The 25,600-nt window shown below is 46.1% G+C and overlaps 1 protein-coding gene across 4 annotated transcripts; it reads right to left on the bottom strand.

Annotated features, from left to right (window-relative positions):
* Positions 1 to 438: 438 nt before the first annotated feature.
* ECSIT (ECSIT signaling integrator) lies at positions 439 to 18,557 on the bottom strand. Of its 4 annotated transcripts, none has more exons than XM_072787286.1 (9): positions 18,428 to 18,557; positions 18,083 to 18,215; positions 9,981 to 10,099; positions 6,358 to 6,775; positions 5,777 to 6,000; positions 1,867 to 1,924; positions 1,602 to 1,750; positions 1,327 to 1,432; positions 439 to 780 (listed from the first exon to the last, which is right to left on the bottom strand). In XM_072787286.1, exons 2-9 carry the CDS (start codon positions 18,213 to 18,215, stop codon positions 530 to 532), a joined length of 1,458 nt encoding a protein of 485 aa, XP_072643387.1. In that variant the 5' UTR covers positions 18,428 to 18,557; the 3' UTR covers positions 439 to 529. The 4 variants fall into 4 exon arrangements, with proteins under 4 accessions (XP_072643387.1, XP_072643386.1, XP_072643388.1 ...); XM_072787285.1 differs by having other exon boundaries at positions 18,420 to 18,507; XM_072787287.1 differs by having other exon boundaries at positions 18,317 to 18,446.
* Between the last annotated feature and the right edge of the window lie 7,043 nt (positions 18,558 to 25,600).

Below are 25,600 nucleotides of genomic sequence, written 5' to 3'. Positions count from 1 at the left end.
GGCCGGAAGTGGCGCGCATCTTCCGCGCCGACGGGAAATTTCTCACGGACTTTCACTGCCCCACGGCGCCAAGAGGAGACCGAGAGCAGAAACTGCGCATGCGCGCAAGCGCTCGCACCAACCCATTCTTCTACTCTTTTTCTCGGTTAAACTTTTTGACTTTGCTGAGACCGAGAGAGGGGCTGAGGTTTGAGGCCTGCCTCGGGAAGAAGGACCTAGATGGACGTGTAGACCCTGGGACGTAGGGGCTCCCCTCGCCACGCCTCATCCTGAATGCATCCTGGGGATGACGGGAAGGGTAGGCGCTGTCAGGTGAAGGCAGAGGGAAAGCCTGGGTCCGATCTGTCCGTCCAGGATGCCGCAGATCCCTTGAAAAGCCAGGCCACCAGGCATTAAAGGGACAGAGACGCCACGCTGCTAGAGAAGAGAGAGGGCAGCCCCAAGACGGAAAACTTTTATTTGCTGTACACTCAAAAGGCATCTCATGCTATCACACCAGTCCACAGCTTGTGCTGGTGACAGCCCAAGCTCAGCTTTGGCCCTGCTGCTGCCGCTGCTGATTGTCTTCCTCTTCTTCCTGGCCCTCTGGTGGGGGCGGGGGCGGATCCTCCAGCCCCGAGGATGACCCCAGGAGCTCCCCGGTGGACCCTGCCAGGCGGAAGACCACAGGGATCTGGGCCAGGGCTGGGTTGGTCTCCTGTAAGCCCTGGATCCACTTGGCCAGCGTGGCTTGGTCGTGGGCACCCGCCATGCATATGGCGAAGACAGGGCCTTCCTCCACTGTTGGAAGAAACAGGTGCTCAGAGTTTGTTCAGTGTGGATTGGAGGAGCATCCCCATGCCTGCACCCCTTCTAGGCCACAGGTGGGATGTTTCTTGTGCGTCAAAGCTTTTGCACAAGATATCCCCTCTGCCTAGACTGCCAACCCCATGCTTCACCTGAGTGATGCCTCCTGGTTCTTCAGCCTTCCACCAAGAAGTCCTCCCTGCATCCCACCCGATGCTGGGTGGTGTGCTCCTCCCCTGAGGCCCCAAGAATATAACTTAACTTGCCTGTTTCCCTATGGCCCAGAGCTGCTCAAGGGCATGGACTTGGCCTGTCCTGGTCATACTCAGTAGCCAGCACAGAGATGTTCTATGACCAAGGGCTGACAGGCCTGGAGCCCCTGGGGAGTGGTGTGTGTGTGTGTGTGTGTGTGTGTGTGTACTTGGACATCTACTGGGTCTGCATGTGGCAACTGCTCTGGGTATCAGCCTGGGTGCCACCCTTCCACCCCAGAGGCCTCATCCTGTCCAATGTTTGGAACACTGCCCATCCCAGTTTTACCTTCATGGATGTCAAACTCGTAGTCATCCCAGCCACTCCTTCCGTAGTCCAGGTCTAGCTGCATTGGGTAGTAGAGATTCCATTCCTCCGGAATTTCCTCCACTTCCTACCCCAGGGAGGCAGGTACAGCAGGGTCAGAGGCTCAGGATTTGCAGCCTACCTCCCCAAACCAGGAGCTATCCCTACCCCTTTCACCTGCACCTCTGAGACCTCAAGGAGCCCTCCTCAGAGGAGCCCTTGGGGTGATGCCCCCTATGCATGCTTTGGGCCCTTACCCTCTCCTCAGGAGGCAGCAAGTCAGCTCTGAGGATGTGATAATAGACACATTTGTCTCGGAGCCAAAGGGAAAAGGGGCCCTCGACGAAGATAGGCCGGGCTGGGTTGTGGTGGGCCAGGGCAGCCTGCTGATCAGGAGTCTGGATTCCTGGTGTGGAGACACATATGGCCAGGGGGCCCTGGCTGATGGGCTCTGCCCAAAGGCCTAGGGAGCCCACCCAGCAGGCCTGGTGAGAATCCAGCCACCTCATGCCAGAGCCTTACCTACAATGTGGGGCTCGGTGGGATCTGCTGCACCTGTGGAGTCTTTGGAAGAAGGCATCTGCAAGGAGGAGTAGGGGTGGAAGCTTGTGACTCCCAGCTTGTGAATTCAGGGCTCCTTTGGGACTCCTACCCATCCCTCAAGCCCATCCCTTCCTTACTTTGATCCAATTTGGCATTAGCTGCGGACATTTCAGATGTGCACACAGAGGGAACCCTGGAGTCTGCCTACCTGTGCTAAAATCCGGGATCTGCCACTGCCATTGTGACTGAGGTCAAGTCAGTGTACCTGTGTGCCTGTTTTTCCAGATGCAAAATGAGGATAACAGCACTTAATTTAGATGGTTCTAAAATGCTGAGAACAGTGCCTGGCACATAGTAAATGCTCCATGCTTACTGTGAAGTTTTAAAAAGAATAATTTCACATGTACAGTATACTCCAAGAAGGAGACACAGGAGCAACTCAGTTTTTGCCTCTGTAGAAAACAGGGAGGAAAGAAAATCTTTTTTATATCTTTCTGAGTTTATATACTGCCGTGATTCAAAAACCAAACCAAATGAAATTTAATTTTAAAAATGCATATATTCTTTAATTGAAATGTCTGAGAGTAGACAACGATCATCCACCAAGTTAAAAAAAACTGAGGTGAGTCAATGGGTATAGTCATAGAACGGGCTCCCAGTCATATTCTTAAGGGAAAACAGCAAAAGGCAAGGTGGAGAATATGTGTACATCTGTGCTACTAGAGAAACATTTTTAAAGTATCAGTTTTGGGATGCCTGGGTGGCTCAGCGGTTCAGCGCCTATCTTTGGCTCAGGGCGTGATCCTGGAGTCCTGGGATGAGTCCCACTTTGGGCAACCTGCATGGAGCCTGCTTCTCCCTCCGCCTGTGTCTCTGCCTCTCTCTCTCTCTCTCTGTGTCTCTCATGAATAAATAAATTTAAATCTTAATAAATAAATAAATAAATAAAGTATCAGTTTCTTAGAGAAGGAAAAAGTATGTTTTGCTCCTGGGCCTTTTTACTGAGTAATATAATTATACTTATTTTTTAAAAATTTATTTATTTATTCATGAGAGAGAGAGAGAGAGACAGAGAGAGAGGCAGAGACAGAAGCAGGCTCCATGCAGGGAGCCCGACGTGGGACTCGATCCTGGGCCTCCAGGATCACACACCCTGGGCTGAAGGCGGCGCTAAACCACTGAGCCACCCGGGCTGCCCCCGATTTTTTTTTTTAAAGTAGGCTCCACATCCACTGTGGAGCCAAACACGGGGCTTGAACTCACAACCCTGAGGTGAAGACCTGAGCTGAGTTCAAGAGTTGGACGCTTAACCAACTGAGCTACTCAGGCACCTATACTTTTTTTTTTTTTCTTTTTCTTAGGAAGAAAGAGAGCATGTGCAGGGCGGGGTGGGGGAGTGAGAGGGGTGAGGGAGAGAGAGAATTTTAAACAGGCTTCACATACCCAGCTCAGAGCCTGACATGGAGTTTGATCTCAGAACCCTGAGATCATAACCTGAGCTGAAATCAAGAGTCAGACACTTAACCGACTGAACTACTCAGGTGCCCCAATACTGATTTTTTCATTTTAAATTTCACACCATGAAAAAATAAATAAATAAATAAATAAATAAATAAATAAATAAATAAATAAATAAATAAATAAATTTCACACTGTGAAAAATAATTTCACACTATGGAGTTCTCTTTTTTTCTTCTTTAACATTTCTTTGTATATTTTTATCTCTCTTTTTCTCACACTAGAAATCTTGGTTCCTATCAACAGTAATGCACTTACTTATCCATCAAACTACAGAAATAGTTTTGATATTACTGCTAACCGTAACGCTATGAGATTAAGCTTAGGATTTCTCTATACATATGTTTGTTCTTAGAACAGAAGCTACTAAGGATGGGCAGTTGGACAACAGACTTGGAAGAAGTTTTCTATTTGTTTTTGTCTGTTTCAATTTTGGTGGAATTCCCTCCCCATTTTGATTTAAAAAAATACACTAAAACATTTTCATAGTTTAAAAGTCAATCCATATTAAATAGATGTCTCTCTTCCACTCCTGTTCTACCTATCTCCTCCACGAGCCCAGAGATAATTGTTTCTATCCATTTCAGATTTATCTTTGCATTATTTATTTTTCTGAAAATAGGCAAACAGGTACACATTTATTTCCCCTCCCTTCACACTGAAGAAGCTTAATGTACCACTGAATGAACTTCAACTTTTCACCTTTTTTTTTTTTTTAACCAATTTGACTGAGGTGTAATAATCTTCATAGACAATGCCCTCTTGATGGGGTCTTGGATTGTTCCCATTCTAAATCTAGGTGGTGCTGGTGATCATTTTACCATGTTTCCAATCTTTCTGTATGTACTTTTCATAATTAGGGGAGATAAGAATACATACAAAGAATATAACTATTTGCAAATGCATAGGATCTCTTTGGAAGGAGACATAGACCTGGTCATGTCTGGGGAAGGAGCCTGGGGACTGAGGGGCCAGACTACGAGAGGAGTCTTCATTGTGTGTTCTTGAGTACAGTTTGGTTTCTAATGCTTTACTTTTCAAAATGAAAAAATGAGTTAAAGACTACCTTTCCTCTGCATTATGCTCCAGGCCAAGTCTCTGTCCCTCTGTCCTTTCTCTCCTGGACATCACATTACCCACTGTCCTAATCCCTCAGGTCCTCTGCCCACCCCTACCCCTGCCCCCCATCAAATACCATCCATGTGACCACCAGAAGGTGCTTCCAAAACCCAAACTCCTTCCAGAAACATGGCTCCCACCCAGTCCTTCCTCTTCTTAAAACTTCCCGGTGGTTCCCTCCCCACCAACAGTTTCAAACCACACTCTTTAGCCTGGTGGCTCCATGCCCCTTTTCCCCCACCCCGACCCCCAGCACTGGCTAGAGGAAGCCCTTTTTGCATCCCCCAGCTGTCCTCTGAACCCAAGCCCATGCTGCTCCCCGTTCCTCCCCATTCCAGAATGCTCTCCTTGCCTCTCTTGTCCCGCCCAAGTGCAGCTCGCCCTCACCTCCTCCAGGAACCCCTTCCTTCTGTCTCTTCTGGGCTCCCACAGCCCTCAGTGCTCCATCTCTGAACCAGAAGCTCTGAGAGAAACTGTCTGTTATCTAGTGTCAGCCTCCAGGACCACAGGATCCTCCATGTGGTCTGGTATGAGTGGGGCCCCTAGGACACTGGGTGTGTGTATGTGTATGTGGACTATTTCATTTAGTCATTCAACAAACAGCTGCTGAGCTCAGCTTTGTGCCAGACCCTGTGCTGAGCCTTGGGAGACACAGGGGAAACTGAGTCATGGAGAATGAGCAACCAAGCCAGGCACCCAGTGCCCCAGCCAGGGTGGTCAGGAAGGGGATCCTGAGGAAGGGATGGCATAGCTGAGACTGGAAGAACATGAAGTCCTGGGGAGGGATGTTCCCGGCAGAGGGAGCCGTGAGCACTAAGGCTAGAATGCTTGAGAACCAGGATGCCTGGGTGGCTCAGTCGAAGTGTCAACTCTTGATTTTGGCTCAGGTCATGATCTTGGGGTTGTAGGATCAAGCCCCGTGTCAGGTTCCCTGCTCAGCATGGAGTCTGCTTAAGGTTCTCCCCCTCCCCCTCTCCTAACCACCCTCAAAGAAAGAAAAATTAATAAAATCTTAAAAAAAAAAAAAAAAAAAAAGGAAGGCTTGAGGACCAGAAAGGAAGACAGATGCCCAGATATAGACTGTGGGGAGAAAGGTAGGAGCAGAGGTCAGAGGTGAAGCTGCAGTGAGGAGTGAGGGCCAGGGGACTTTGGTGAGGGCTCATGTTTCACAACAATCACTCAGGGTGAGTGAGGGAGCCCACCCAGCCTGGGAGTGTGGCTGTGGCCGCAGGTGTGGGACAGGGGTGGGTACCTGGTAAATGGTGACTGTGGCGTTGAGGTTGGGCTCCATGTGCCGCAGGCCCAGCTTGGCCAGGTCCACAGGGTCCTGGGGCAGGTCCCGGGGCACAGGGAAAGGGTTGATATTCTTGAAGCGGGAGAACCAGAGCTTCATGCGTATGAACTTGAGCATAGGGTAACTCTTACGTCCAAATATCTGAAGCAGTAGAAACTCGGTCTCCTTGTTGGGCATCACACCTGCATTAGGCAGAAGGGAGAAGAGGAGACAGAGACATGGGATATGGAGAGGGGCAGAGGAACCAGGACCAAGAAGGAATTGGGAGTAGGGCCAGATGGAAAGAACCAGAGACAGGAAGAATTGAAGGCAGGGGATGGATGACAAGGGGGAACAGAATTAGAATTGAAAGGAAAAGTCAGAGGGAGACAGGAAAGACATGAGAAACAGGAGAGATGAGGGAGGGGGAGGAGGGTCAGCCCAGCCAAACAGACAGATGGAGAGAGAAAAGACAAGTCAAAGCCATGGAGTGGTGAAGGGGCCCAAGGCCTGGGAGAAGGAAGTAACACACTCCCCACCCCTGAGCCTGCTGGCCTCACCATGGCTCTCCATTTGTTCTAGGACAGCAATTCCACACTCCTGCTGCCGAGGATAGTGGATGAACATGGTCTGGAAGATGCTTCGAGGCCGGAAGACCTCCTTGGGGAAGACGTCAAGCAGCAGGTTGTAGACGGCCAGGTCTCGCTCGACGCCGTACTCCCGCATCTTGCGCAGGGCCAGGTAGATGAAGTCCACGTGGCCCCGCTTGTACACGTTATGCTGCCCAAAGTTCTGCACAGCCCGCACAAAGTTCGCCTTGTCCCGCGTGCCTCCCAGTGCCTGTGTAAACAGCTCCTCGTGGGGGGCCAGGGCCTTCGGGGGTCCCTTCGGGGGCTCAGGCGAGGGAGGGACCAGCCATGAGTCAGAGTTACAGGCGGTTGCGCTGCGGTGGAGGCCCCGTGGGGCCCAGAGAGGTGCCTGGGGACAGAAAATCGCTGCTGGGATCTGGCACCTCCCAGGGCCCCGGGGAGGACTCCCAGGCTGGCTCTCTCCTGGAGGACATGCCAATGGGCATCCCTAAGTGCCTCTGGGGAAGTGTGGTACTGTGGTTCCAAGCCTAAGATTAGTCACCGTTACAAAGTGTGAGAAAACAACAGTGAAACCACTTGGTTTCAAGTGGAGGCCACTTGGCCACAATCACCAGGACAAACACACACCCTCTGAGGCAGTGACCCTGTGTCTGGTTTGTAAATCTGACAGGTCTAAACAAACCTGTGCCAAATGACTTCTGTATGTCCACTGTAGCAGTGGAAACGGTCCCAATGTGCATCAGCAAGGAAATGGTTCAGCAAATGGCCATGAACCTGGACAAGGAGCCCCTGCATCTATGAGAGCCCCTGAGGAGGGTCTTGTGTGTGACCCAGTACCAAGTCCAAGGTATATCATGAAACAAACAAAAAAAAAGCGACGTGTGACACGATGTGTAGAATAAGTTCCCAGAGGTGTAAGAAAACCTCACCACCTTATATATACAATAGGTCTTCATTATTTGTGGATTCATTAGTTGCAAATTTACCAACTTGCTAACAAATGATTTGTAATCTAAGAGTCAATACTCTTAACACTTTCCTGGTCACTCGAAGACACATGCAGGGCACTGAACAATTTGAGTCGCCCAAGCCCTGTTCATTCCTAACTGAGATCGAAAAAGGCAACGCTTGGCCTTCTTGTTTTGGCTCACATGCTGTCAACAAGTGTCCTCTTAGAGATTTTATTTAGTCTATGTTTTTCACATCTTTTTGTTGGTGGATTTCGCTAAAATGGCCCCCAAGCATACTGCTGAAGGGCTGATTAGTGTTCTTCCCTGCAAGAAGGCTCTGCTACTCCTTATAGAGAAAATAACACGGGGTAGATGAGCTTCATTCAGGCATGAGTTATAGTGCTGGTGGCTGGGAGTTCAATGTTCATGAATCAACGATACATATCAAATAAGATGTATTTAAACAGAAACATACACCCCCCCCCCACACACACACACACAGGTTTGTATTGACTGGCTGATGATTATGTGAGCAGAGGCTCACAGGAGCCTACCCCTTATTTCCCTGGAAGCAGTAGTTGGGTATCCACTAATTCAGGGTATGCGGCCACTTTATAAAACTAACTACTGTGGATAATGAGAGTTGACTGTGGGTATATACATTTTTTTGCTCCTGTAAACTATCTCTGGGAGGAAATGCATCTACAGGAAATGCTCCTGTAAACATCTCTTGCCTCGAGAGAGGGGAGTTAAGTGGTGACCAAGCAAAAGAGGGACAGAATCTTGTCATGGTATAGCCCTAGAATTATTTGAACTGCCCACTGTAACTAACCAGGTTATCTATTCAAAAGATATATCTCAATAAGTGAGTTTAAAAAAGAAAATGCAAAAAAAAAAAAAAAAAAAAGAAAAGAAAAAAAGAAAAAAGAAAATGCAGGGCAGCCCGGGTGGCTCAGCGGTTTAGCGCCACGTTCAGCCCAGGGTGTGATCCTGGAGACCCAGGATCGAGTCCCATGTCAGGCTCCCTGCATGGAGCCTGCTTTTCCCTCTGCCTGTGTCTCTGCCACTCTCTCTCTCTCTGTGTCTCTCATGAATAAATAAATAAAATCTTTAAAAAAAAAATGCAGACTTTGGAGTCAGCGGGAATCTTGGCTTGACTGTCCTCTGCTAGGTGGCGCCCACATCTCATTTCACTGCTCAGGCCTCAGTTTCCCCATCTGTTATGATGGTGTTTCCCTTGGGTCAAGCAGACCTTGTTCCCCAGGGTGGGGAGTGGAGGCTGCTGGGGGGACAAATATGGCCAGCTGCCTGCTTTTGTCAATAAAGTTGTATTTATTTTTTTTTATTTTTATTTTTTTAAAGGCATTCATGTTTGTTTTTTTTTAATTTTTATTTATTTATGATAGTCACACACACAGAGAGAGAGAGAAGCAGAGACACAGGCAGAGGGAGAAGCAGGCTCCATGCACCGGGAGCCCGATGTGGGATTCAATCCGGGTCTCCAGGATTGCGCCCTGGGCCAAAGGCAGGCGCCAAACTGCTGCGCCACCCAGGGATCCCAATAAAGTTGTATTTAGAATACAGCCAGGCACATTCATTATGTCCCTGGGGTTGTTTTTGCTCTACACTGGCAGAGTCAAGTAGTTTTAACAGAGACTGTGTAGCTTGTAAAACCAAAAGTATTTACTATCTGACTCTTTATGAAAATGTTTGTTAACCCCTGTGTGGATAGTATCCTACCAAAAGTGTCCATTTAAAATGAAATTGTACACAACTAATTCTACAGGTGGTAGATGCACAGGTCAAAAATCAGACAGGAAAGGGAGACATCACAACCACAAACAAGATAATGTAAATAAACACCAGAGAGCAGGGCCTGGCACAGGCACATCTTGGAAATATGGAGGGTTCAGTTCCAGACCTCCACAATAAAGCAAATATCACAATAAAGGGGTCATATGAGTTTTTTGGCTTCCCAATGCATCAGAAAAGTTAGGTTTACACTATACTGTAGTCTATAAAAGTGTGCAATAACATTATCTCTACAAAAACGTATGTACCTTAACTAAAAAATAGTGCTAAAAATGCTAACCAGCATCTGAGCTCTCAGCAGGTCATAATCGCTGCTTGCAGATCGCCATAACACACATGATAATAATGAGGAGGTTTGAAATACTGCAAGAATTACCAAAATGTGACACAGAGATGTGAAATGAGCAAATGTCAGAAAATGGCCCCAAAAGACTTGCTCAATGGAGGGTTGCCACAAACCCTCAATTTGTAAAAGCCCAAAACCCAAAAAAATCCGCATTATCTATGAAGCACAATACAGCAAGGTATGCCTGATTATTATCATTACTGCCACCCTCACTGTTGCTGCTGTCTATACCTGTTGATGGGCTTGGGCCATCTGGTCACTCTGGGAAGGGATGGAAATTCAGTGTTCTGCTCACATCTTTACAAATGGATATAGGAGTTACTTACAGTCACCACTCGAATCTATTTAGCTTATATCATTTCCAAATTCAACCCCCTTACCCACATGGGCAGCAGCACTTCTTAAAATGAGTAAGGCAGTTCATCTGACCCGCAGACCACATAGGCCAGCTGATGGGACCAGACAACTGTTCAGCCAGTGGTTACCTGAGAGAAGGGGGCTCCAGTGAGGGCAGCCCCACAGATGCCTCCCCAGCCCCAAGAGAGGCCCCGGGCCAGCAGGATGGCTTGGGCCCAGCTCATGCCGCTGCTCGTCAGACAGCCACCTGGCCAAGAGAGGAAAGACAGCATCAGCCTGGAAGCCGACCTGCTAACAGAAATGAGACCCCTCATGGGCAGAGACCATGTTCTAACTCACCAGCCCCATTGGTCTCATCCGCAAGATGGACTTAAACCGCTGTTACAATCAAGCATCCCTACTTTATGGGGCTAAACACTCCAGTATCTTGAGGAATTTGCCCCTGCCATGGTCCCCCTCCCTACTGGATCTTTTTTGTGTTTTTAAGATTTATTTATTTTAAATTTAGAGAGAGAGCATGCACATGAGTAGGGGGAGGGGCAGAGGGAAAGGGAGAGAAACTTAAGCAGGCTCCATGCCCAGTGCAGAGCTCGACTCTGGACTTGATCTCATGACTCTGAGATCCTGACCTCAGTCGAAAACAAAACAATAGTCACAGGCTTAACCAACTGAGCCACCCAAACGCTTAAAAAAAAAAAAAAAAAAAAAAAAAAAAAAAAAAACAGCTTTATTCACATATCATGTAATTCATCTTTTTCAAGTATAAAATTCAATTTTTCCTTTTTTAAGATTTTGTTCACTTATTTGAGAGAAAGAGATAGTGACAGAGAAGTGAGAGAGAGCACAGAGGGAAGGAGAGGCTCTCTGCTGAGCAGGGAGCCCGATGTGGGGCTCGATCCCAGGATTCTGGGATCATGACCTGAGCTAAAGGCAGACACTCAACCAACTGAGCCACACAGGTGCCCCAATTCAATGGTTTTTTAGAATAAGAGTCATGCAACTATTACTGCAATCTGATTTTAGAACGTTCTTGTTACCCAAAAAAGAAAACCTATACCCATCAGCAGTACCTTTCATTTTCCCTCAGACAACCACTAACCTACCGTCTCTATAATTTGCCTACTTTAGGTAGTTCATATAAACGGAGTCTAGTAGGGGTTTCAGGTTTATCCATGTTGTAGCATGTATCAGACTTCGTTCATTTTAATTGCCAAAAAATTCCATTATACAAATATAACTATGTTTTGTTTATCCCTTCATCAATTGATGGACATTTGGGGTTGTTTCCACCTTTTGACTATTATGACTAATGCTGCTATGAACACTTGTGTGGAAGTTCTGTGTGAACAGGTGTTTACATACCTCTTAGGTATATACATAGAAGTCAAATTGCTGAGACATATGGTAATTCTATGTCTAACATTTTGAGGAACCGCTGAACTGTTTTTTTAAGTAGGCTCTACACCCAACATGGGGCTTGAACTCATGAACCCCAGATCAAGAGTCGCGTGCTGGGTGGCTGGGTGGTTCAGCGCCTGCCTTTGGCCCAGGGCATGATCCTGGAGTCCTGGGATGGAGTCCTGCGTTGGGCTCCCGGCATGGAGCCTGCTTCTCCCTCTGCCTGTGTCTCTGCCTCTCTCTCTATATCATGAATAAATACATAAAATCTTAAAAAAAAAAAAAAAAAGAGTGTAGCAACCGACATAGCCATGCGCCCCTGCCAAACTGTTCTCTAAGTGGCCACACCATTTTATATTATCCCCAGCAATACATAAGGGTTCCGATTTCTCTATACCCTTGACAATTCTTTTGTCTTTTTTATTTTTTAAATTTATTTATTTATTTATTTATTCATGAGACACACACACACACAGAGATGCAGAGGCATAGGCAGAGGGAGATGCATGTTTCCTGCAGTAAGCCTGATGCGGGACTCGATCCCAGGACCTCAGGATCACCACTGAGCCACCCAGGTGCCCCTGTTGTCTTATTGATTAGACACACTAGTGAGTGTGAAGTGATATCTCAAGGTTGGATTTGCACTTCCCTAAAAATTGATGCCAAGTATCTTTTCATGTCCTTATTGGCCATTGGGTTTCTTTCTTTCTTTCTTTTTTTTTTTTTTAAGATTTTATTTATTTATTCAAGAAACAGATAGAGAGGCAGAGACACAGGCAGAGGGAGAAGCAGACTCCATGCTGGAAGCCCGATGTGGGACTCGATCCCAAGTCTCCAGGATCACGCCCTGGGCTGAAGGCAGATGCTTTAACCGCTGAGCCACCCAGGCGTCCCCAGAACCTAACTTTTTAAAAAAGATTTTTATTTGTTTATTCATGAGAGACACAGAGAGAGAGGCAGAGACAAGGCAGAGGGAGAAGCAGACTCCATGCTGGAAGCCCGACATGGGACTCGATCCCAGGTCCCCAGGATCACGCCCTGGGCTGAAGGCGGCACTAAACCGCTGAGCCACCTGGGCTGCCCGGCCATCGGGTTTCTTTTTTGGAAAAATGTGTGTTTAGATCCTCTATCCATTTAACAAATTGGGCCACTTACCTTTTATTCACTGAGTTGTAAGAGTTCTTTATATATTCTGGATACTAACCCTTGTGATTTACAAATACTTTCTCCCATTCCTTGGGTCCTCTTTTCACTTTCTTGATGTTCCTGTTTCCAGCACAAGTCTTATTCTGATGATGTTCAATTTACGTTTTTCTTTATAGCTATGATCTTGATATTGTATCTAAAAAACCAGTGCTGAGGCCAGGGTCATATACTAACTGGTATGTTCGAGTGCCTGGGTGGTGTAGCTGGTTAGGTGTCTGACTCTTGGTTTGGGCTCATGTCATGGTCTCAGGGTCATAAGACTGAGCCCCTGCATCAAGCTCCATGCTCAGTGTAGAGTCTGCTTGGGACTCCTCCTCCCTCTCCCTCTGCCCCTCCCCCCATGCTCTCCCTCTCTCTCAAATAATATAAATTTTTTAAAAAGATTTATTGGGGATCCCTGGGTGGCGCAGCGGTTTGGTGCCTGCCTTTGGCCCAGGGCGCGATCCTGGAGACCCGGGATCGAATTCCACATCGGGCTCCCGGTGCATGGAGCCTGCTTCTCCCTCTGCCTGTGTCTCTGCCTCTCTCTCTCTCTCTGTGACTATCATAAATAAATAAAAATTAAAAAAATATTAGAAAATTAAAAAAATAAAAAAAGATTTATTGATATTTTCTTCTAAGAGTTTACTAGTCTTAGCTCTTACATTTAGTCCTATTATCCACCTTGAATTTTTATGTATGATGTGAAAAAGGTACTCATTTCAAGTGGATATCCAGTTGTCCTAGTACTATTAGTTTAAGAGACCGTTCTTTCCCCCATTTTTTTTGTCTTGGCATTCTTTTTTTAAAATTAAGTTTTAAAATTTTAATTTCAGTATAGTTAACACAGTTGTATTAGTTTCCATGCTACAATATAGTGATTCAACAATTCTATACATTACTCAGTGCTTATCATAAGTGTTTTCTCTTTTGTCTTGGCATTCTTGCTGAAAATCAATTGACCATAAATGTAAGGGCTTAATTCTGGGCTCCCAATTCCATTGATCTGTATGTTGGATCTTATGCCAGCACCACACCATTTTGATTATTATAAGTTTTGTAAGTTTTATTATTTATTTATTTTTTTTAAAAGATTTTATTTATTTATTCATGAGAGACACAGAGAGGGAGAGAGAGGCAGAGACATAGGTGGAGGGAGAAGCAGGCTTCATGCAGGGAGCCTGATGTGGGACTCAATCCTGGGACCCCGGATCATGCCCTGGGCCAAAGGCATGCGCCAAACCGCTGAGCCACCCAGGCATCCCTAGTTTTGTTAAGTTTTAAAATCAGGAACTATAAGTCTTCAAACTGTTCTTTTTTTTACAAAATTGTTTTGGCTATTCTGGGTCCCTTGCTATTGCATATAAGTTTTAGAATCAGTTGTCAATGTCTGAAGAAAGTCAGAGGGATTCTGATAGGGATTATATTGAGTCTATAGGTCAGTTTAGGAATATAATAATAATAATAATAATATAAGACTTGACTTAATAATATTAAGTCTTCTGATCCATGAACATGGGCTACCTCTCCATTTATTTAAATCATCTTTAACTTCTCTTAAGAATATTTTATAGCTTGCAGCATATGAATCTTTTACTTATTTTGTTAAATTTATTTATATTTCCTTTTTTTTTTTAAGATTTATTTTTAAGTAATCTCTACACTCAACATGGGGCTTGAACTCACAACCCTTGAGATCAAGAACTGCATGCTCTACTAACTGAACCAGCCAGGAGCCCCTATTCATGTCTCATTCTTTATGAAGCTATTACAAATGGGATTGTTTTCTTAATTTCATTTCTGCATTGTTCAGTGTCAGCGTATAGGAATACAAATTATTTTTATTTTTATTTTTATTTTATTTATTTATTTTTTTTAAACAAACAAACCCTCCATACTAGATACAGGGTCTGGCTTTTTTTTTTTTTTTTTTTTTTTTTATTTATGATAGTCACACAGAGAGAAAGAGAGAGAGGCAGAGACACAGGCAGAGGGAGAAGCAGGCTCCATGCACCGGGAGCCCGATGTGGGATTCGATCCTGGGTCTCCAGGATCGCGCCCTGGGCCAAAGGCAGGCGCCAAACCGCTGCGCCACCCAGGGATCCCACAAATTATTTTTATATATTGATCTTATATTCTGCAACTTTGTTGAACTCACTTATTAGTTTTAATAGCTTTTTACTGCATTCTTTAGGATTTTCTATATACCAGATCACATCACGTGCAAATATAGTTTTACCTCTTCCTTTCCAAACTGGATGTGTTTTCCTTTCCCCAGTGCCCTTGCTGGAACCTCTAGTAAAATGTCAAATAGAAGTCGCAGGAATAGAGGCTCCTGGTGGTTCGGTTGGTTAAACATCTGCCTTCAGCTCAAGTCATGATTTCAGGGTCCTGGGACTGAGCCCCAAGTTGGGCTACCTGGTCAGCAGGGAGCCTCCTTCTCCCTCTCCTCACCCCCTGCTCATGTTCTCTCTCTCTCTCTCAAATAAATAAATAAAATCTTAAAAAAAAAAAAAGAAGAAGAAGAAGTGGCAAGAGTAAATATCCTTTTCTTATTCTTGATCTTAGGGGAAATGTATCCAGTCTTTCATCATTAAGTATGATGTGAGCTGTGAGTTTTTCATAAATGGCCTTTATAAGGTGAAAGAAATTCCCTTCTAGGGGTGCCTGAGTGGCTCAGTCAGTCTAGCATCTGAGTCTTGATTTCAGCTCAAGTCTTGATTTCAGGGTCATGGGATTGAGTCCTGCATTGGGCTCTGTGCTCAGCGTGGAGACTGCTTGTCCCTCTCCCTCTGCTCCTTCCCCAGCTTGCACCCACTCTCATGCTCTCTTTCTCTCTAGAATAAATAGATACAAATCTTAAAAAAAAAAAAATCCCTTTTTATACCTAGATGTTGACGGTTTTCATCAGAAAGGGTAGCAGATTTTGTGAAGTACTTTTTGTTGCATCTATGGAAACAATCATGTAGTTTTTGTCTTTTATTCTATTAATATGACATATTACATTAACTGATTTCCAGATTTTAAACTAATCTTGCAATTTCTGGACAAATTCCACTTGGTTATGGTGTATAATCCTTTTGGTATGTTGCGAAAACTTGGTCTGCTAGTTATTTTGTTAAGGAGTTTTACATCTATATTCATAAGAGATAATGGTGTGTAGTTTTCTTTGAGTGTCTGATTTGGTATCGGGGAATGCTGACTTCACAAAATGAGCTGGGAAGTGTCTGGATTATTATTACCATTTGAACTTTCTCTAGCATCTCCCATCTTGTCCCAGAGACTCCCTCCAGGTTTTGCTCCACATCTCTGCATTTTTCACAGCAAAGCTTCTCCCAAGAGGTATATACATATACAAACTATGCTTCTTCACCCTCTCAAGCTTGGCTGCTGCCCCAACCATTTCACTGACATCATTTATAAAGTTCCCTTTTGTGTTTTACACTTACCAAAGCCAATGATTATTTCTTAGGCCTCATTTTGCTCAATTTCTCAGAAACATGCACCATGGGTGAGACCCTCCTCCCACTTTCTTGGCATTCTAGATTTTCCTAGAATCCAGGCTTTTTCTCAGTCAATAAGCAAGACCCACTTCCTTCTTTAAAGTTTGCAATGGAGGATCCCTGGGTGGCTCAGTGGTTTAGCGCGGGCCTTCGGCCCAGGGCGTGATCCTGGAGTCCCAGGATCGAGTCCCACATCGGGCTCCCTGCATGGAGCCTGCTTCTCCCTCTGCCTGTGTCTCTGCTTCTCTCTCTATATATCTCATGAATAAATAAATAAATAAATCTTAAAAAAAAAATAAAGTTTGCAATGTCTGGGACACCTGGGTGACTCAGCAGTTGAACTTCTGCCTTCAGCTCATGATCCCACGGTCCTGGGATTGAGTCTGCCTGTCTCTGCCTCTCTCTCTGGGTCTCTCATAAATAAATAAATAAAATCTTAAAAAAAAAAAGTTTGCAATGTCTGCAAATTTGAACATGCAGATAAATCACCCAGGATCTTGTTAAAATGAAGATTTTGGTTCAGCAAGTCTGGGGTAGAGCTAAAGACCTTACACATCCAACAGGCTTCCAAATGATGCTGCTGCTGCTGGTCTGGGAATCACACTTTGAGCAGTAAAATTGCAAATAGTCCCACATTCTGGATTTGTCTGAGGTGTCTTTCAATTTGTTCCTCTCTTCTCTATATCATTTTAGGCAGCACTAATGGTTCTCAAACTTTGTTCATATTAGAATCATCTAGGGAGCTTTTAAAAATCCCTATGCTTAGGCCATATACCCTGTATATAATAAATCAAAGTATCTAAATGTAGGGCCCAGGCATCAGCATTTTAAAGCATTCCAGGGGCACCTGGGTGGCTCAGTCAGTTAAGCATTTACCTGGCCATCTCAAACTTCATTTGCTTCAGAATGATATCTCTGCTTAAAATTGTTCTTCCGGGATCCCTGGGTGGCGCAGTGGTTTGGCGCCTGCCTTTGGCCCAGGGCGCGATCCTGGAGACCCGGGATCGAATCCCACATCGGGCTCCCGGTGCATGGAGCCTGCTTCTCCCTCTGCCTGTGTCTCTGCCTCTCTCTCTCTCTCTCTCTGTGTGGCTATCATAAATAAATAAAAATTAAAAAAAAATAAAATAAAATTGTTCTTCCCCTCCTACCCAATGACACCACCATTCCTAGTCATTCAGGCCACAGACCTAGGAGTCATTTCTGAGTCCACTATGTCCCTCATTCAATTCACCAAGTAGTCCTGATGAGTACTTCAAATCCATCCATTTCTCTCCATCTGCAAGCCACCACCTCAATCCATGATCTTTCCTTAATACCTACCCAGCCTTCCCACCAGTCAATTCTCCCTGCCATGGCCAGAGGGAGCTTTTTAGAATGTAAACTAAATTCAGTGTTCTCTGACTAGAAATTGCTAGTGTCACACTTAAAATATTCAGTCCGGGTCTACCTCTCAGTCAGGGTCTCCAAACTCAACTCTTCTTTTTTTTTTTTTTTTTTTTTTAAAGATTTTATTTATTTATTTGAGAGAGAGTACATGAGCAGGGAGAGGAGCTAAGGGAGAAGCCAACCCCCAACGGAGCAGGGAGCCCAATCAGGAGCTCCAGCCCAGGTCTTCAGGATCATGACCTGAGCGGAAGGCAGATACTTAACCGACTGAGCCACCCAGGTGCCCCTTCTCCAAACTCAACTCATTACTGGCAGCTCTAGCTACACTGTTTCTCAAACAAGCTAAATTTATTCTAGTTTCAGAGCCTTTGCATTTGCTTTTCCCTCTGTTTGGAAATTTCTCCCCCCAGATCAGTCCACACCTGTCTCTGGTCACTCAGGTCTATATTCAAAGGAGAGGCTTCCCCTGACCACAACTCCACTCCCAATTTAAAGCCCCTATCGCCCTGATGAATGAATTACTAGCAATTATTAACATCTGAAATCACCTGTTCCCTCCACTTCTGACTTTTTTAACGCCTGGCTCCCCCAGGAGATCGGAGACTGTCTTCTTCATTGCTGTGTTTCCAGCACCTGGACAGTGCCTGGTATATGGTAGGTGCCTAACAGGTATCAGTTGAAGGGGGGAGAAGAGCTAAATTTCTACAAAACGTCTATGATCTAGAAGTCTGAACCCCATGGCAGGGAGTACTTACAGCAGCTCTGGGCTGGTATTCTGGGTTCCTTAGGAGAAACGGACTGACGTGGGTTCGAATTCCAGCCTAGCTGCCAACTAGCGGCGTGACTTCGGGAGAGGACCTTAACCTCTCTGGGCCTCAGCTGTCTCATCTGCAAATAGGAGATTAGGGATGTGGGGACGTGAGTACATTGAAAGCGTCCTTTCCCAGCACGTCCCAGCCCCGCACCTCAAAAGGTCATGGTGCCCTGACCCTGCAGCTGCGTCGCCCTGGGCCGCTCTCCCGCCCTGCCGGCCCAGAACCGGTACCCCCTGGACCCAGCAGCTCGAGCTCACTTTCCCCACGCGCGACCTACATACTCACGCGGCAAGCCGCGGACTCCGGCCCGGCTCTGTCTTAACTCTGGGCGCCACCATTTTACCCAGATTGCTTCCAGGTCACGGGCCACCAGGGAGCAGCAAATCAAGAACGCGGGTTTAGAGAGATCCCGCCCCAAATGGAGGAGCACCAATAGGAAAGCAGAAAGACCTTGGTCCCGCCTCATACCGGGCCAGGTCCCACCCCCATTACCGTCAGAGAGCTGGGCGGTGGGGAGAGTGAGTGGACCGTTCCCGCTGGGAGGCTGGACTTGGGGGCCCTGTGAATCCACCTGGAGGCTCCGGTTTTCCCACCTGAAATGTGGGAATGAGATATTAAAGGTAGAGATATTAAAGGTAGAAGTGATGAGATTCCTTCATTTGTTCAACTAACCTTTACTGAGCGCTAACCGTGTGCTAGGCGCAGGGTTTTCTTACTTTTTTTTTTTTTTTAAGATTTAATTTATTAATGAGAGGCACAGGGAGAGGGAGAAGCAGGCTCCACGCCGGGAGCCCGATGCGGGACTCCCGGGATCACGCCCTGGGCCGAAGGCAAACGCTCAAGCGCTGAGCCACCAGGCGTCCCTGCTAGGCGCAGTTTTAAGCGCTGTGAGGATACAGCTCTGACAGCAGAGAAGGAGACAAGTTCTGCTCATTGGCTCCGTGATTCTGGGCTAGTGCCTAACTCATCTGTGCCCAGGGTTTTCTCACCCTGGGCCAATTATAATAACTTCAGGGGATTTTTTTGAAGTTTGAGCTAATCTATGCCGAACAGCCATGTAACTGCCATTGTTACGGGGAATTCACCCTAACACCTCCCTTCACCTACCTCACTGAGAGGGCAAAGAGCCTGGTTTGACACCTTGGGCCAACCTCACTGAGGCCCTAGGGTCCAGTGGGGTTCTGAGTGTTTTTGTGATTTTGCCCTGTGGCCCCAGGTGTGCACGTATGTGTGTACTGTACTGCTGGGATGTGGAGATTTTCGTGAATTTTTATAGCATTTCAGAACTGAGCAAAGGTGTGTAGGTATGTGTGTGGCAGTGTGACTGTGGGTCAGGAATGGGCCCCATGTATGTCAGTGGGAAGCAAGCCTGTCTGGGCATGGGTGTATGTGGGTCCTTGTGTGTCCACGTGTCAGTGGCTGCATGTGCACCTGTAATTGTACAGTCTTCTGGGTGTCTGTGATTCTGTGCATGTGGGAGGGTGTGGACTTTGTCCCACAACTCTGAGGGGCTAAGCAGTAGGTGTGTCAGCATTTCTGTGACCATTCCCATGCCATAATGTGTATGCGATTGCACTTGAACACTGGAAAGTCATTGACTGTGATGCCCTGTGTGTTCCCAACTTGTGGATGAACCATCAGTGGTGTCCACTGTCAAGACACACATGCAAGTGTGACACCTCACCCCTGTCTGTGTGCGACTGTATTAGTTTCTGACTCTGTATATGCATGACTGTGCTCATGACACCCTGTGTATTTCTGTGTGTGACTCTGTGTCCCAGCAATGGCATTACAGGTCTGCCTATGCCAAGCCTGGGACGGTCTCTGATGTGTGATTGTTTGCAACTGTTGGTATGTGTCTCTAACACCCTGTGTGTCTCTAACTTGTATGGGTGTGCTTGTCCCCCACCACTGGCATGTCAGTGACCGTACAGGACACTGTCTTTGTGCCTCAGTATCAGTCGATTCTGTGACTACGGGGCCATGTCCATGACAATGGTATGTCTCTATGCCTCTCTGTATGACTGCGCACCCACCTTAGTGGGGACTGTCACTGTGTTTGTAGCATCCCATGTGTATCTCTGTGTGTGACTGTGTGTCCCCAACCCCCAGGGTCTTCACTTGGCTAGCTGTATCCTTAGGTGTGTGTGAGAGATGCAGTGTCTGGATCCCTGGATTTGTACTTCTCTTCCTCTGTGTGCAACAGACCTGTGATCCCAGATAATCCCCTTGCCTCGGGTCATGGCAACATTGCCGATAGTGCAGCTGGCATTCTCCCACTTGCTGTGGGACCTGGGCAGTTGGGCAGAGGCAATACCAGGGGCGTGCACTTGGCCACAGCACAATGGCCACCCCAGGCCATCCCTATGGCACCCCCCTGCCCCATGGTTCAGCCTTCTGACTTCATCTTGCACCGAATGAGCCCCTGGGCACTCAGCCAGCGTGTATTCAGCAACCTCTGGCTGGCCTAGGAGTGCTTTGGACTCAAGCAAATGCCTCCAGTGGGACCTCAGGTAGTCCGGGGGCAGGGCCGAAAGGGCGACGGCAAGAGAGGGGTGAGGCCTAACTTGCCCTTGCTGGTGTGTATTCATCCTCCTCTCCCTGGGCATCAGCACTCTCAGCAGGTACAACCCGCTTTCCTCGGAGACAATCAGCATTTACATCAGCCTTGCTCTGTAAGAGTCAATGGGGCCCGGGTTGGGGAGGGGGACATTCTCCACTCCTGCCCCTGCTCTGCACCCCTGGTGGTGTGGGGAGCTGGCAGCATGGGGAAGTGGGATGGACACTGCTGAGGATGGCCAGGTGATGAAGGGACCTCTTCAGGAAGGTTCTCAGATTGAAGCTGGCCCAGCTAAGGAGACTCATTGGCCAGCCTGTTGTCTCTCTCTATCCAGGCAAGGCAGAGGTTGGCCCAGGGCCTTGACCCCTCCATGCCAGACCGCAGCTGTCCTGTCCAGAGCTCCCACTGTGTCTCCCATTAATAAATAAAATATTTTTTAAAATAAAGAATAAATAATAAATAAAATAAAAAATATTTTATGGCTTGAGCTATGTGATGATTACACAGGTTTATATGTATGTAAAATTTCACCGAGCTCTCCATGCAGATTTGTACATTTTATTTTATGTAATGCCTCAATTTAAAAGTTTTAAAACATGATCATTGATTCATTGAGTTATAATTTATACATCTTTCTGTATGAATAATGCATTTTATAAGTATAAACAAACGTCAGTGAGGATTTGAACAAAGTGGAATCCTTGTACACGGCTGGTAGGAATGTAAACTGGTTCAGCCACTAAGAAAAATAGTATCGCGTTTCCTCAAAAATTAAAAATAGAGTTACCATATGATTCAGCGATTCCATTTCTGGGTATATACCCAAAAGAATTGAGAGCAGGGACTTGAACAAATAGTTGTACATACTCCCATATTCATAGCATAATTCACAATAGCCAAGGCAACTCAAGTGTCCATGGATGGATGAGTGGATAAACAAAATATATATACATACAATGGAATATTATTCAGCCTTAAAGATTAAGGAAATTCTGACCCATGGTACAACATGGATGAACCTTGGGGACATAGTGCTAAGTGAAGTAAACCAGCCACAAAAAGACAAACGCTATATTATTCCATTTATATAGGGTCCCTAGAAAAGGCGAATTATAGAGACAGAAAGTAGAATGGTGGTTGCCAGGAGCTGGAGGAAGGAGAGCACCGGGAGTTAGCATGTAATGGCAACCGTTTCAGTTTTGGAAGATTGAAAAAAGTTCTGGTGATGGATGGTGGTGATGGTTGCACAATGTGAATGTACTTAACACAGAAATATACACTTAAAAAAAAAAAAAAGAAATATACACTTAAATGGTAAATTTTGTGTTATGTACATTTTACCGTAAGTTTTAAAAATTAGAGACAAAGGATAGGATGAAATCAGATTGAAGTACTAGAGGCTCCTGGTCTTGAGGGGCGGGGTAGGGAGTCCCAGTTGAAGACTATTAACCTAAAAAAAACAAACCAAAAACAACAACAACAACAAAAAAAACTATTAACCTAAGTGGATTAGCTCATAAAGCGGAGGCTTGGCCGTTAACAGAGGCTCCAGGCGAGGACAGCTGTCCACCCCCGAGAAGCCATATCTGCAGTCCCTTGGCCTCCGTGCGGCCGGCTGCTTCCTGGGGACGGGAGTCTCCTCTCCGCCACCGGCAGGATGCCTCAAAGACTCTGCGCAGCCGCAGCACTTCAGCCTCATCCAGATTCCTGTGATTGGCCAGGCTGTGAAGAGCTGCAGCCAATCAGCCGCCGGTCCAGGCGCTCGTGCATCCCACCCCAGCACGTTGAAAGCCACGTGGGAAGCTGCTGGGAGGGCTCTGGCCCTCAGCGCGGCTGCCCAGCTCTGCGCAGGCGCACTTCGCTCTGCTCCGCTGGGACCTGGGCGAGGGCGCGCGTGGGTAGTGGCTGCGCTGTCACGGACCTGGCCACCGCCTTCAGAGCTCCCAGTGCCCCTTCTCCTCTTGAGGCAGTTATGGCTCTCATTTTCTTTTCTTTTCTTTTTTTTTTAATTTTTATTTATTTATGATAGTCACAGAGAGAGAGAGAGAGGCAGAGACACAGGCAGAGGGAGAAGCAGGCTCCGTGCACCGGGAGCCTGATATGGGATTCGATCCCGGGTTTCCAGGATCGCGCCCTGGGCCAAAGGCAGGCGCCAAACCGCTGCGCCACCCAGGGATCCCTCATTTTCTTTTTTTATCCTTACAGAAGTAGTGGATTCAAACACAGGCGCTTACCTTTTTTTTTTTTTATTTATTTTTATTTTATTAATACAGAGCACCACAGTATGTGTGGGGTCCGATGTAGACCCTTTAACGCAGAGTCCTCAAAACAACCCGAGGAAAAATAGCAGCTTCACAGTGCTGGATCCTGGCAGACAGCTCCTTAACCAACCAACGGACGGAGGTTAAAGTCACCATGAGTCACTGTGACATCATAAGTTCCTGGTATGAGAAGGGAACATCACCTCTCTGGTATCCTTCCCAGTAATGTGAAAACCTCAATCTGATCAACATAAATCAAACTGAGAGATAGTCTGCACAGTTACTGACCAGCTCTTTTCAAGAATGTCAGGTCATGAACGACCAAGGGGACTGTCACTTGACTGAAAGAGTCTAGGGAGACATGACAACTAAATGCAATGAGAGATCTTGGATTGGGTCCTGGAATAGAAAAAGGACGAGTAGAAAACCTGGAGAAACCCAAATCAAGTCTGTAGTTTATTAATAGTATTGTACCAAGGTTAATTTCTTAGTTTTAACAAATGTACTATGCTTATGTAAGTTGTTAACAGTAGGGGCAGCAAGGTGTAGGCTGTATGGGGAACTCTCTGTGCTATTTTTGCAACTTTTCTGTAAGTCTAAAATTAACTCAAAATAAAAAGTTAAAAAATAAACCGAGGAAGCAGGCACTATCAATATGCCCATTTTCCAGAGAAGGAAACTGAATCACAGAGAGGTTAAGATACCTATCCAAGGTCACACAGCCAGAAAGCACCAAAGGATGCCCCAAATCCATGGAATATGGATCCAGAGCCCCCCTTCCCCTACTCTTAACTGTAGCACCACAGTGTTTTTTTGTCATTGAGACAAAATGCTGCTCACCTGCCTGCATCTGTGTCTGTCTCACTCTGTTGATGGATCTACAGGGTACCTTGTTATTAAAAGGCCACGGCAATAAATGTTCTTTTCACACCTACTTGTACTTATTAGGTATATTCTAAAAAAGAGGTTTCTCTGGATCAGAATGTGTATTAGATAGCAGGGTTCTCCAGAGAAACGGAACCAACAGAATAGAGAGAAACAAAGACACAGTGTGTGTGCGTGTGTGTGTGTGTGTGTAATTATAAAGAAATGACTCACATGACTGTGGAGGCTGAGAACTCCAATATGTGCAGTTGGCAAGCTAGAGACTCAGGAGAGCAGACGATGTAGTTCTAGTCTGAGTCTGAAGCCTTGAGAACCCAGAGAGCCAATGGGTCAAAATTCCAGTGTGAGAGCTGGCAGGCTTGAGACCTAAGAAGAGCTGATGTTTCAATTCCAGGCTGAAGGCAGGAAAAGACCAATGTTCCAGCTCAAAGCAATCACATATGAGGAATTTCTACTTCTCTCTCTCTCTTTAAAAGATTTTATTTTTAAGTCAGCTCTACACCCATCATAGGACTCAAACTCACAACCCCAAGATCAAGAGTCACATGCTCTACCAACTGAGCCAGCCAGGCATGAGGAGTTTCTTCTTAGGATGGAAAGGGTCACCTTTTTGTTCTCTTCAGCATTCCAACTGATTGAGTGAGGCCCATCCATACTGGAAAGGGCAATCTGTTTTACTCTTTAGAAATGCAACTATTAATCTCATCCCAAAATAGCCTCACAGACACACCCAGAATAATGTTTGACTATCTGGGTATCCTATGGCCCAATCAATTTGATATATAAAATTAACCATCAGAAAAGGTAAAAACTAGTCATTTTGAAAGCTACAAACGGAGGTGCCTGGGTGGCTCAGTCAGTTAAGCATCTCTGTTTGGCTCAGGTTATGGTCCTGGGGGTCCTGGGATCGAGCCCCACATCAAGCTCCCTGCTCAGTGGGAAGCCTTCTTCTCCTTCTCTCTGTGCCCCCCTCTTCCCGCTTGTGCTCTCTTCCTTGCTCTATCTCAAATACATACAACTTAAAAAAAAGAGGAACCCTGCGTGGCTTAGCGATTGAGCGTCTGCCTTCGGCTCAGGGCATGATCCCGGCCCGGGATGAATCCCACATCGGGCTCCCTGCGAGGAGCCTGCTACTCCCTCTGCCTGTGTCTCTGTGTCTCATTCATGAATGAATGAATGAATGAATGAATGAATAAATAAATAAATAAATAAATAAATAAATAAATAAATATCTTTTAAAAAAAAAAGCTATCAACAAATTGCCCATACCCATCAACAATGCTCTCGAGCTTCCCCAGCACCACATGTTGTCAGGTGTTCTGAATGTTGCCAATCTGATAGTCACCAGTCTATTTTTTTTTTTAAAGGCTCCCTTGTTCAATCAGATGTTTTTCCTACAAGATATTTTGCAAAGCTCCTGGCTGGACAAGGGAGTGGGCAGGTTTAGAATGACCTACATGTCTCCAGCCGCAGCCTGTGGCTCAACCCCCTATCCACCCTCCAACTGGTCTTCTGGGGAAGGTTGGAATGAAAACCCAAAGAAGACACTCAGTTCAACTGTCCTTAGTCCAGGAATTGCCTGGAAATTATGCCCTTCCTTTGTGTGTGCTTAAACACCAACATTTGAAACAAATGCAGCTTGGGTCCTGGCTCACCAACTTTAATTCCATTTATCCAGTGAGCTTTTTTTGAGCACCTGTTGTGTGCAGGTGGTATACTGGACACTGGCGACAGAGCAGTGAACAAAACAAG

The sequence above is a fragment of the Canis lupus genome, chromosome 19, assembly GCF_048164855.1.
Source record: "Canis lupus baileyi chromosome 19, mCanLup2.hap1, whole genome shotgun sequence".
Taxonomy (NCBI): domain Eukaryota; kingdom Metazoa; phylum Chordata; class Mammalia; order Carnivora; family Canidae; genus Canis; species Canis lupus.
This window is presented reverse-complemented; position numbering and strand designations above follow the sequence as displayed.

Coding starts and splice junctions, on each gene's coding strand:
- ECSIT (XM_072787286.1), bottom strand. CDS start 18,215: ATGAGACAGCTGAGGCCCAGAGAGGTTAAGGTCCTCTCCCGAAGTCAC. Junction 10,100..18,082: donor AATACCAGCCCAGAGCTGCT/GTAAGTACTCCC, acceptor TCTCTTGGCCAG/GTGGCTGTCTGACGAGCAGC. Junction 6,776..9,980: donor CTGGAGCCCCCTTCTCTCAG/GTAACCACTGGC, acceptor TTCTGTCCCCAG/GCACCTCTCTGGGCCCCACG.